At 37.8% G+C, this 12,137-nt stretch overlaps 1 protein-coding gene across 6 annotated transcripts in view; it reads right to left on the bottom strand.

The window, feature by feature from the left end:
- ap5z1 (adaptor related protein complex 5 subunit zeta 1) overlaps positions 1–12,137 on the bottom strand; it is a 61,986-nt gene that overhangs the window by 18,200 nt on the left and 31,649 nt on the right. For 4 of the 6 annotated variants that reach the window (XM_028454500.1, XM_028454499.1, XM_028454498.1 and 1 more), the window contains exons 7-15: positions 11,443–11,490; positions 10,856–10,996; positions 10,739–10,776; positions 9,619–9,781; positions 9,075–9,253; positions 8,864–9,006; positions 7,392–7,507; positions 1,678–1,805; positions 489–586 (exon numbers count right to left, since the gene is read on the bottom strand). In XM_028454500.1, coding sequence (XP_028310301.1) covers positions 489–586; positions 1,678–1,805; positions 7,392–7,507; positions 8,864–9,006; positions 9,075–9,253; positions 9,619–9,781; positions 10,739–10,776; positions 10,856–10,996; positions 11,443–11,490 — 1,054 coding nt within the window. The remainder of the gene's footprint in view (positions 1–488; positions 587–1,677; positions 1,806–7,391; positions 7,508–8,863; positions 9,007–9,074; positions 9,254–9,618; positions 9,782–10,738; positions 10,777–10,855; positions 10,997–11,442; positions 11,491–12,137) is intronic. The other 2 variants (XM_028454502.1, XM_028454503.1) reach the window with 1 other exon arrangement.

Below are 12,137 nucleotides of genomic sequence, written 5' to 3'. Positions count from 1 at the left end.
TGGTAAAATGTGTGAAAGCTTGATATGAAACATATCTTAATAATTATTAACTACATATGTGTAGAACTGTACATAGAACTGTAACATGGTTTTGTGTGAAATTATAATTGAATTTTATGGTAATTACAATTACTAAGTAAATTATCTAAACTCAATTACAATTTAATTATAATAACAACAGTAACAGATTTTTTAAATTACAATTACAATTATAACACCATAATTGTAATTGATTATCAATTACGCGATTACAATTATAATTGACCCCAACCCAGGCTTCAGGTTTTTGTCGTAGGTTCCAAATGCATTTTGGGAAACTTGGAAGTATACTTGAATGGGAACGCTCATCATCCTAATCATATATAGTATATAGTAGACAGTATATACTCATTGAGCTTGTAGTGTGTAGTACGTCAGTAGGTGATTTTGAATGACATGATTGACTACAGAGTGTTTGTGTGTGTGTGTGTGTGTGTGTGTGTGTGTACCTGTGTATCTCTGCTGTGTATGTGGGGATGTTGATGAGGAGGCTGCTTCTCTCCAGCATCACTAGAATCAAATGAGCGAGCAGCTTCTCATCGGCCACCTCAGAAACAAACACAGGTCACAATGAGAGAGAGAAAGGCAAACTAATCGTCTCATATCAATACGTGTACCCTTCATTCTCTGGTTATTCTGTTTTAAAATGAAATCAAAATAACATAAATGGTGTGGTTATTTTGTTTTACTGACTTAAAACCAAAACAGAAATACAAAAAAACAAAAACCAGAAAGGCAGCGGTTTTCTGTTTTAAAATGAAATCTTGTTTTGTTTTATGATATTTGGATATTTACAGGAAAACTGTGGATGCGATCGTCATGTTTTAATCTTAGCACACAGAGAGGACCCACAGACGGGGGTGGGAACTTTTACTTTTGGACAAAAAAAGAGCAACGCATAAGTCACATTACTGATGAACTGGTGAATTGAAACATTATTAATGCATAAATAAATCAAAACAAAAAATGGATATTACAAAAAGCACACACGATATGCAATTAAAGGAACCAGAGGTGGTGTAATGAATCTACTGGTGGTTCTCATGTCTTGTGATCAACTCCCGTGTGTGTTGACGGCTGCCTTTGGTAAATAAAAACAAAAAATAAATATTTTTTACTGCCCTCAAAAAAGCTGTAATTGTTTTTGCAAAAGTGTCAAATGGTAGAAGTTCTAACATGTATTGTTCCTCACACTGATACAGTAGTCAGTCACCTGTTTATTTGGATACCATAACACTGCAAAACAAACCATAACCATAAGCAGCTTTGTACGAATTAAAACATCCACAGACTGCATGAAAACATGAGCAGGACCAGAAAACTGTGAAATAAATCCTAAACAGTCCTATTATGTGAGGAGACCTGGTCCACGACCTGGGGAGGGAACCAGGTGTAGTGGACTTCAGTTCTCACTGTCATTTCCCCGTAAATATCCAAATATCACACAAACAGAAAAACAGATTGAATTTTAAATCAGAAAAACACTGCTTATCTGGTTTTGGATATTTCTGTTTTGGTTTTAAATCAGTAAAACAAAATAACAACACTGTTTATTTGTTATTTTGATTTGGTTTTAAAACAGAATAACCAAAGAATGAAGGGTACACTGATTGATATCTCACCTCTATATGTATTCACCTTTACAACCGTGTTGAAGTATATGTGTAGGAGCACAGGAACAACCTGAGCACACTGGAGCACTCTGGGCCAATCAGCAGCTTCAGCCAGCAGCTGGTGGAGCGTGCTAAGTCGGTCGATGGTGTCGCCTACAGGAAGAGGAAACTCTGTAAGCACTTCACTACATAAAATAACAACCAGATGTGTAAAGAGTACTGATGCATCCTACTGAAGTAGGAAACTGTACTAAAGTACAAATACAAGTAAGTCATACATAGCATACGCAAGTACAAATAAAAAGTAATAAACAGGGTTCCTACAGATTCAGTCAAATTAAATTCAAGACTTTTTAATCCCATTTGAAGTTAAATTTAAGACCGACTTCACAATTGTGGAAAAAAATGGCACATAAATTTCATAGGGTTAGGGTACATATTTTCCAGTGTCTAGTGCAGATGAGTAACTGGAAACCCCAAAAGTAAACACTCAAAAATACACAAAATGACAGTAAAATACACAAAAACCAGACTAAAATAATCAAAACACACAAGATGATACCAAAAATAGCCTGAAATCTATGAAACAACAAAAACACAAAACACAAAACAATTAAGAAAAATATTCATTAGACAGGAAATTTGAGTCACGCTGCAGCCGCGTCACTGTTGTGTAGTTTGTTCCGCTGTCATCATTGCGGGATGCTACGGTATATATACTGTATATATATATATACTGTATCTTTTTTAAACAAATGTTACCATTTACGAAATGTGAAACGAATTACAATCATAAAATCATACTTAATGTGTTAAAATGTAAGTCCTTTGAAACATTGATTTAAGACATTTTATGACAAATAAGGCCATATTTTCAGATTTTTGACTTTATTGCCTTTTAAGACTTTTCAAGGATCTGTGGGAACCCTGATAAATAATACTCAAAGTCAAAGTCAAAGTTACTCTCACCCCCCATGTTTATTTCCCCTTGCATACAGTAAACATCCCAGGTGCTGGCCCGCGTCACACTGCATTAGCATTGTTTCAGCACTCACATTAACCTAGCATTAGCCTAACATTGCTACTTGAAAAAGATTGCACTTTTTGTAGTGTTGACCTCTGACATCAGAGCAGACAAAGTGAAAAAAAAAAGCATTAGCCTAGCATTAGCATAAAATAGCATTAATATAACCTAGCATTAGCATAGTCTAATGTTAATATTAGCCTACCTTTAGCACTAACCTAGCTGAACATTAGCAATAAGGTTGAAAAAGTTGAAATGTAATAAGTCAAAAAGTTTAAAAGTTACAAATGATAAAAGCGATAGCTTATTTGTCAAAATCGGACAAACGCTGTAGGAGGAGTTAACGGAGATGGAAGAAAAAACTCACTAATAAAAAATGATCAGGCTCTAAGTATCGATACATTTATGAACTCTAAAACTGAGAAAATAACCAGCATTCAATGCTGTTTTGGCACCGTACATGACCTTTAATCTGATTGGTCAGCTATGATGTGATGCATTTGATTGTTGTCTGGTTAATTCATCTTTGTCCAATGATCATTTTAAAACTAAAAATAATCATTTACTCAGGAACGGTTGGGTGTAGAGATGTAACAAATTACTTCTTTTAAAACCTGTAAAATTACTGATTTACAAATGTAATCAAAAGTGTAAATACCCATAAACACAACTCAATTACAATAACTTGAGTACTTGTAATCCATTACTTTTACTGTACCTCTGATAAGAACAACAGTGGCCAGACACGTTTCATGAGCTGCTTTCCAAGTATTCAGTTGTAATGGTAAAATATAGAGAATAATTAAAAAGCAAATATAAACAGTCAGTAGTGGATAAAAATGGACTTAAACTACTGTAATTGTGTAAGCTATAGGGTTGGGGGATGGGTGTGTTTTAGATTTATTTTAATGTGTTCATCTGATGTGGTTAGTACAGGCACATTGATTTCATTTCCGTCTTGTTATTCATAGGTTGTGGGTTCAATTATCCTCTTCTTGCTCTCAACGAAGGAGGACGCTTTTTTCTCTGCTCCCTCTCCCTCTCTTATCCGCCCCTGCTGCTTCTTGCTTCGTCTTTTTGTAAGAATCTAATAAGAGCCTATGGAATTGATCAGCTGGTCTCTCAATGCAATCGACCAAATTTCTTTGACAAAGAGAACGGGCAGAGGTGAGCCCGGCTGTACTGGAGTTATGATAACAGGCATGCTGCTGAACGGAGCTGGCAATCTTCTGACCCATCGCAAAGTCCGGATTACGTCGACAGTTGTTTTGGGAAGTAATTTCTGATGGACTAAGCAGGGCTCTCAACACTCACTCATGTGATAAATGAACTCAAAAGGAAGTTGGATGCTACTTTGGAACGTCTACGTGGGTTGGAATCTAACTTGGAGAAGTTGACAAGGCTGATGGAAAATTGTGCTCATCCGACCAAAAACAAATCCTTATCTTCAATCCGTCTCCCCTCAGCCAGCCGTCCAGGATGTTCGTGTTGAATCCCCCCCCCCTCCTCCTCCTCTTCCCCACCACCACCACTTGGGAACTTTGTTTCTGAACTCAGATCTACCCAAGTTTGTTTCAAATCATCTGCGCTGAGCTGAACTGTATAGAATGAAGCGATCAGGATCATGTTTCAACGCCTTCTTTGGCCGCCCCTCCCCTCTTCGTCCCATGTAGTGGCAGTAAGAGGGGCGCTGCCCCAGTAGCCGGCTGCAATCCTCTCCTCCACAAGTCCCCTCCCCCCGACCATACATGCTATGTCCTCAATTTTTGTTGTAATTGTGTTTCATGGGCTTATGTGCTGAGGAGTTTTTTTCCTAGTCCGACACTGTGCTCCCTTAAGTGATCATAGTTTAGAATCTGCCTTATTTCCCCCTCTCCTTTCCTCCTGTTTTTAAATGTTTCATCTAAACATGATGGCGCCGCAAATGGCTTCCTCGGTACGTTGGTGTGCATGTTCTTCAACTGCCAAGTTAAATTCCTTGTGCTGTTTTAAACTGTACCTGGCGAATGAAATCCTTCCTGATTCTGAACTCTCGGGTCTTTCAGTTGCTAACATGTTGAGTTAGCTTTTAGCGCTTAGTTTTATATGTGTCTGGTGGTAATGGTCTGCACACCAGGGATGGGATAAATTACATTTTTCAATTACAATTACGTCTTTAATTATCCATGTTCAATTACAACTCAATTATGATTACTTTGACCGGCATTTTTTCAATTACAATTAATGATGAAATTAGAATTTTTCCCCTTGAAAGTCAATTACGATTATGTTTTCAATTACTAAAGTTTAATTACAATTAATCGCAATTACTGACCCTTTAATAAATAAGCCTATAAAACCTAACCTTCTTGTGTTAGCTTTCTTTTAGCATCTCTTATGATCAGTGGTGTGTTGTAATGCGTTACAGTTACTCTGTTACATGTACTCGAGTACGGTATTTTTTTGATAAATTGATTTTAAGAGTTGTTTTTTTGCAGAACACTTTAACTCTTACTCAAGTAAATTTGTGGGAAAGTGTATGTACCTTTACTCATTGTACTTATTTGTTTATAAATAAATCAGACACAGCTCAGCAGCTCTTGACTGACAGAGACATCATTAACCAATCACAGCAGCAGTACTGCAGCAGGAGGGAGGTATAGCCCCGCCCCTCTCTCTCCTACAGCACATAAGCACCTGTTCTTACTTGTTTTATTAATGTCCTGATGAAGACTGAGTTTCAATGTGTTGACATGACATCCCTGTATTAAATAAAGTATTTTACACCTCACTTTTGGCTGCAGCTGCTACTTTATATTGTTTTTTGACAAACAGGATAGGAAGGCACTGATATCTTCTTCAAACAAGGTTTTGTCCACTTGAGGAGCTTCTTACATAAACGTGTTGAACACAAGACCCCACGCAGCACTCACCCACCCCTGCTCTACATATATCTTCATTAAAGCTGCAGTTTGTAGAATCATGAGACGCTCACACTCCCCCCTCCCCTCCTGAACTAAACTCACGGGTCTTTTTGTGAACGCTTGCTTGAACAAGCACACTGTGGATCTCTTTGCGACTGTTTTCTCCATAAAAATTAGTAACAAAAGTAGGAACTTTATCTTGTGTTATTGGAGAGTTTTCTGATGTTTTAGAGACATGAAAGTACGTATCACTCACTGTTGTGAGGACAGTAAGAGACTCACAGCCACAGCTGCTCCTCACACACAAGCAGCTGCAGCAGAGCTCAGCTGATCAAAGCAGACACTCCACGTCCAGACTGTAAATTAATTGTGTCTGTTCTCTTCACCTTAGATATTATTTTCCTTAGGTTTACAAGCTATTTATCCCGTCTGTTATCACCCTCTGTCTCTGACTCGGGGCAGACTGTACGCTGACTGTAAGCGGATTGTGCACAGTCCACCTCACACACCAAGTCAGAGGGACCTCCTTTGACTCTGTTTATCCCAAACACGTTTGTGCCTTTATTCTGTTGCTTCTCCACCTCGGTCTTCCTTCTTCCTCTTGCTTTGCCGTGTAACCGCTGTGCCAAAAGCCGCGTTACAGACTTGTGCTGGAATATCTGCTATCACACTGTCCCTACTCTCAGACCGTGAACAAGCATAGACTTTTGACGAGCAGCTCGAGCAGCCAATAGTAATGCTTAAAACAGCTCATGGATCATTCTATATCACGGTATCACGGTTGATATCGATTTTCTGAAAATTGAATCGCAGTACTTTTTTTAACCAGCAGAGGGCGCTATCCACAAGTGTAGGCGGCGGGCGGAGTCTGCTAATACTTTCTGTCTGGCCGCCTTCTACTCTTAAATATGTTAATAAATGATTCATTACCCCTTTAGCACCGAAAGAATATCTGTAATATTACTTGAATATCTGTAAAAGTCACGTTTTTCTATTAGCTCTGTCTGCTAGCATAGCTTCTCTTCTTCACTGCAAGATATCTGCATGTCAACCGACCACTGTGTTACCAGCGCCCTCTGCTGGTCCAAACAAATATGACGTAAATCAGTGCAATGACGGTTTTTTTTTTTTTTTAAAGTCCAATTGTTAAGGAACAAAATACATTTTCAGTTGCACTTTTAAAAGAAAAAGAACTATTATACAGTTTTGCATTGTTTATTATAGAACCAGAATTTAAATCAATAGGCTTCTTCATTTGTATTATTCCTTTATTTCATTTTTAGTTAAATTGCATTGTTTTGAATAGTTTATCAAGGAATTATTTTGACAATGAAAAATAAAAGGAAAATAATACAGTATTTTCTAGTTTTTTTTCCCCAAAATTTTTTTTCTACAGTCCCATTTTGTAAAATAAATCGTGAGAGAATCGTATCGTGAACCCAGTATCGTGAATCGAATCGTATCGGGAGTTGAGTGAATCGTTACATCCCTAGTATTTAGTGTCTCCTGAATACATTTATTTATTTAGCTTTTATCTTTTCCGATCATCTCCTGCGTAGTTTGGGATCAAGACTGACCCTTGATTTTCCGGTCATGTTCTAATCAAGATCATATCCATCATCATGATTATCATTTTTCCACAAAAAATAAACATTACATAACCCCATTTAATGCTTTCATATGTAAATTTTCTACTCTCTCTCTCTGTGTGTGTGAAGTACCCCCTGTGATGCCATCGCGTACTGTAAGTTAAATGTGAACACTCTACCACAGCCAATGGTGAGTCCTGAACCTATTCCTGGCTGTCAATACCTGAACCCGCTTCCTCTCGTAGTAAGAAAAGGAAAAGTCCTCGGAAGCCAGGATTTCTAAACGCATCCTGCTGGAGGCCACGTCCACTCGGCTCAGAGACGGGCAAAGACACAGAGCTAAAAACACAGACAGAAGTTATCAGTGAGTCTGGGATTGTAGCGTCATCAGTGTGCAGCAGGGTTGGGGTCAATTACAAATGGAATCGCGTAGTTGGTAATCACTTACAATGATGACATCATTGAGTGTGTAATTGAATTTTTTTTTTGCTGTTGTAATAGTAATTGAATTGTAATGGAGTTCAGCTAATTGACTTTTTAAATGTAATTGTCATGGCAATTCTACAAAAACTGTCATTTATAATTTAATTAAACACAAACCTGTGGAATCATGTTACAGTTCTTAGTCTTACACATACGTAGTTAATAATTATTAACCTGTCAGTTCTCCTGAGGATCATTTTACCATTAAAATCAATAAAAAATATCCAGGGGTATACTGACAGAAACAATTCTCAGACGCCCACAACAGAAACATTAACACCTAGGGTATATTTTCATTGATTAGGAAGCCTAACAAGGGAACCAATAGATGAAAAATTATTTAGATTCAACTCAATTCAATTTCATTTGTAAAGGGCAAATAACAACAAAGTCATCTCAATGCGCTTATCAAAAAATCAGAAAAAAAACCCAATAAGATAATAGATAATATTTATTAGTGTATTTTACAGCTGATTTGAGACATGGGTCAAAACTGAACCATTATCATAGGAGATGCTAACAAAAAGCTAACACTAGAGGAAGGTTAACTTATTATTATTTATTAAAGGCTCAGTAATTGTGATAAATTGTAATTGAGAATGTCATTTTAACTGACTTTCACGGGAAAATAATAATTGTAATTGGAAAAAATGTTGGTCACCATAATTGTAATTGAGATGTAATTGAACATAGATTTTTAACAGGGTTCCTACAGCTAGTAAGTTCAAGACTTTTTTAAGACTTTTACTGCCATTTGAAATTTAATTTAAGTAAACACAATTGGAGGAAAAACGCCACATCAATGACATAGAGTTAGGGTCATTATTTTCTAGTGTCTAGTGCAGATGTGCAACTGGTGGAGCCCAAAGTAAACACACATAAACACACAAAAAACAAAATAATCAAAATCACTCCACACAAATAGCTAGAAATCTAAATTTACATTTTCCCATGTTGTTTATACATTTAAAAAAAATAAATGTTAACATTTATTTTGAATTGTAAGACTAATTACAATACTTATGTGTTAAAATGCAAGACTTTTGAAACATTGATTTAAGACATTTTAATGTCAATTAAGGCCTTATTTATAGATTCATGAATTTAATGCCTTTTAAGACTTTTTAAGGATCCGTGGGAACCCTGATTAAAGACATAATGGTAATGAAAATGTAATTGAGCCCAACCGTGCTGTGCTTATATCTAACATACCTAAGCTGTATAAGCAGTGTGGCAGAGAGACACGGTAGGTCGAGCAGAGAATGGAGCAGCTCGACTGCAGTTCCTGCTGTGACCAGAGAGGGCAGCAGATCCACAAAGTCATCCACCACAGCTGGACTGTCCCAGGCTAAAAACTACACACACAGGGAAACAGCATTGATCACAAACAGAGCATTGAGCTAAATGAAGCATCTGTATTCACCTTTAACAGGTTAGGAAAAGAGCGAGTGTATTGTGGCACTCGCTGCTGGATGGTCTCCAAGTTCACACGCAGGAAACGCAGAAGCTCGTGTGCCAGGAAGTAGTCGTTGAAGAGCTCAGCAGGACATTGGCTGAACACAAGCTTCCACACGCTCTCACAGTCCACAGCCGCCATCTCACCTTTATAGATATACAGTGAATAGATAGACTTCCTTTAATGTCATTCAACATATTGTATTATCAGAGATGCATTTGAACAAAGATACGTTGCATTAGCCGCAACAAAAACAGTTGGATAAGCAGCGAGAATACAAGAATAAAAAAGATAAAAACCAGGTCAGGTCAGAGAGAGATGCAGTATAAATATATAAATATATCAGTGCAAAGTGTGTGTGCAACAGGAGGTAAAAAGAATAAATAATGTTGAAGTCTGATGGCGGTTGGGTAGAAGCTGTCACGGAGCCTCACAGTTGTGCATGAATAATAATATTCATTCTAATGGAAAGAATACATAACTCCAGGTGCCGTGGCCTGCAGACTCTCACCATGGTTGAGGTAGAACTGAGCGATGGGCAGGAAGACTCTGACGTATGACAGATCAGAGCCGAGCCGACCAAACAGAGCCTTCACGCACGGGAACGTTCTGTAGACGAGCGACGCGTCCTCTACGCACACACAGTCTAGGATGGACACAGCCTCCACCAGACACTAGGAGAACAAACAGAGTAATATACTGTACAATCATCAATAACTTTTCTTTAAATCACATAAAGACAAGCTATGTTCAAATATGCTGTGTTCTGTGTTGGCATACTAACGTACTACACACTTAATGAGTATATACTGTCAGTCATACTATAGTATGATTAGGATGGTGAGCGTTCCCACTGAAGTATACTTCAAAGTTTCCCAAGATGCATCTGGAACCTACGATGATAAAAACCTTGTTCACACTGAGGCTAAATATCTCTGTTGATTCTCCACCTTTACTTTGAAAGTTCTGAAAACATTTGAAGTGAGAAAGTGATTAAGTAGAATATCAACATGTGATCATTTCATCCATAAAACTCACATATAAACATTTCCGTCACATCCCACAATACAATGTGCAAAAGTTTTCAACAAGTTTGTAAACAAACATTCAAGCAGCAATTTCAACCTTTCACATGTTTTTTTCTAGCAAATGATGTTGATTTATTGATCTATGAGATGTACACGGTCTTTATAAAATGTTTTACCAGCCTGTGATTGGCTGATCTGGTTAGATCTGTGAAGATAAGCAGGTCTGGTCCTGGTCAGTAGATGATGGAGATCACTGAGAACTCCAGGGGTCACAGTGGGGGACAGTCACTGCTGTGGTATCTGTCATTGTGTCCTTGGGCAAGGCACTTCACCCACATTGTCTAGTATGAATGTAGTGAGTGAATGAGTGGTGGTGGTGGTGGGAGGGGCCTATGGCACACTATGGCAGCCTCACTTCCATCAGTCTGCCCCAGGACAGCTGTGGCTACAATAGTAGCTTACCACCACTATGTGTGGAGGGAAAGAATAATGCCTTAATTCTGTAAAGCAATTTGAGTTTCTATGATAAAGCACTAAATAAAATCCAATGCATTATTATTACTATATATTGAGAGTGTAAGAGTGTGTGTGTGTGGTCGTCACCGCTTTTTGTAGCTCCGCGTCTGTTCTCTTGTGCGGCTCTGATGGAAACCACATGGTGCATCAGGTTAATGGTGTTGAAATGAAACTAAGGTATAGCGTTTTACTGCATCCACTCACTGCGATCGCTTTGCTCAATGAGCCGTTGGCAGTACTGGAACGCTTTCTCCCTCAGTCGCTCCTTTGGAGGCAGCAGGCGGCTGGAGGATGACGTCGCTGAAACCATGGAAACTACCGACCCATCCACCTCCGACCGGTCATCTAAAAACCATCAGAAGTCGAAATAAGAAAATATAAATATATTTTTGTTTTTTTGCAATGTAAACATTAAATACTGCAAAAATATGTACAGTTAGAATTAAATCAGCAGAGAGAAAACCTCATGCACAAATCAAACCCTAAGTCAACCTGCAAAAGTAATAAGCAAAGACAATCACAGGTTAGGAGGAATGTTATACTGATTTTATTGGTACATTCTGGGTTTAAAGGTTAATATAAACCGTACCAGTTATAGGAAAACACCTCACCTACAACATCTGTAAGTGGATCATCCTAAAGGCACAATTCAAACTATTAAACTTAAAACCATTACAGGATACGTCATGCAGGAGGAGGTTAAAGGTTGCACATGAAGATTACTGGTTAGACATTGTGGATTATCTTGATTTATTGCCTCTATGATGCAAAAACAAACACTCAACTCTTACCATTGGAGTGGGAGTGGCTAACGGACAGGCTGAGCTGTAGCCTGTTGGCTGGAGATGATATAAACAAAGAGCAGGCTGTAGAATCCTTCATTTCATTCATTCATTCATATCAGCAGCTCACTTCCCACTAGTGTATCAGAAGCCATTTTTTCATTAATTGGCATCACCAAGATGGACAAAGACTAATGTGTTTTTTGATTGAACATAACTACAAGTTGCTTTTGAAAGTAGGTCAACAAAGGTTAAAAGGTCACAAAATCAGCTGTCATCATAATTTGCAACATCATTTTACAGTTTGATCCAACCAAATACATCAATGATATATTTCTAATAAGATATGTTTATAATACTTAATGGGCATTCATGTTTATGTAAAGTCAAAAAACATGCTATTTTTCAGAGAATGTTAAGCGGGAAATTCCAGATTTGGTCTATGGCAGGGGTCTGCAACCTGTGGCTCTGGGGCCTAATGTGGCCCTTTGACTCTTTTACAATGGCTCCCTATAGCTTTAAAAAAAAACCCATTGAAATAGTTATTTTTTTTACAGAGGCTATTACTGATAAAATCAAGATATAACAATTTATTAACCTAAAATAAGTCACGTTGTACAATGACTCAGCACATTCCTACAACATCTACAGACCATCAACTTTCCTCCACCTGTGACTAACCTTAAGTTTTAAATCCCTGGTAA

Source organism: Gouania willdenowi, chromosome 8, assembly GCF_900634775.1.
Source record: "Gouania willdenowi chromosome 8, fGouWil2.1, whole genome shotgun sequence".
NCBI classification, from domain to species: Eukaryota; Metazoa; Chordata; class Actinopteri; order Blenniiformes; family Gobiesocidae; genus Gouania; species Gouania willdenowi.
Note: the sequence above shows the minus strand (reverse complement) of the source record. Positions and strands in the feature narration are given on the sequence as shown.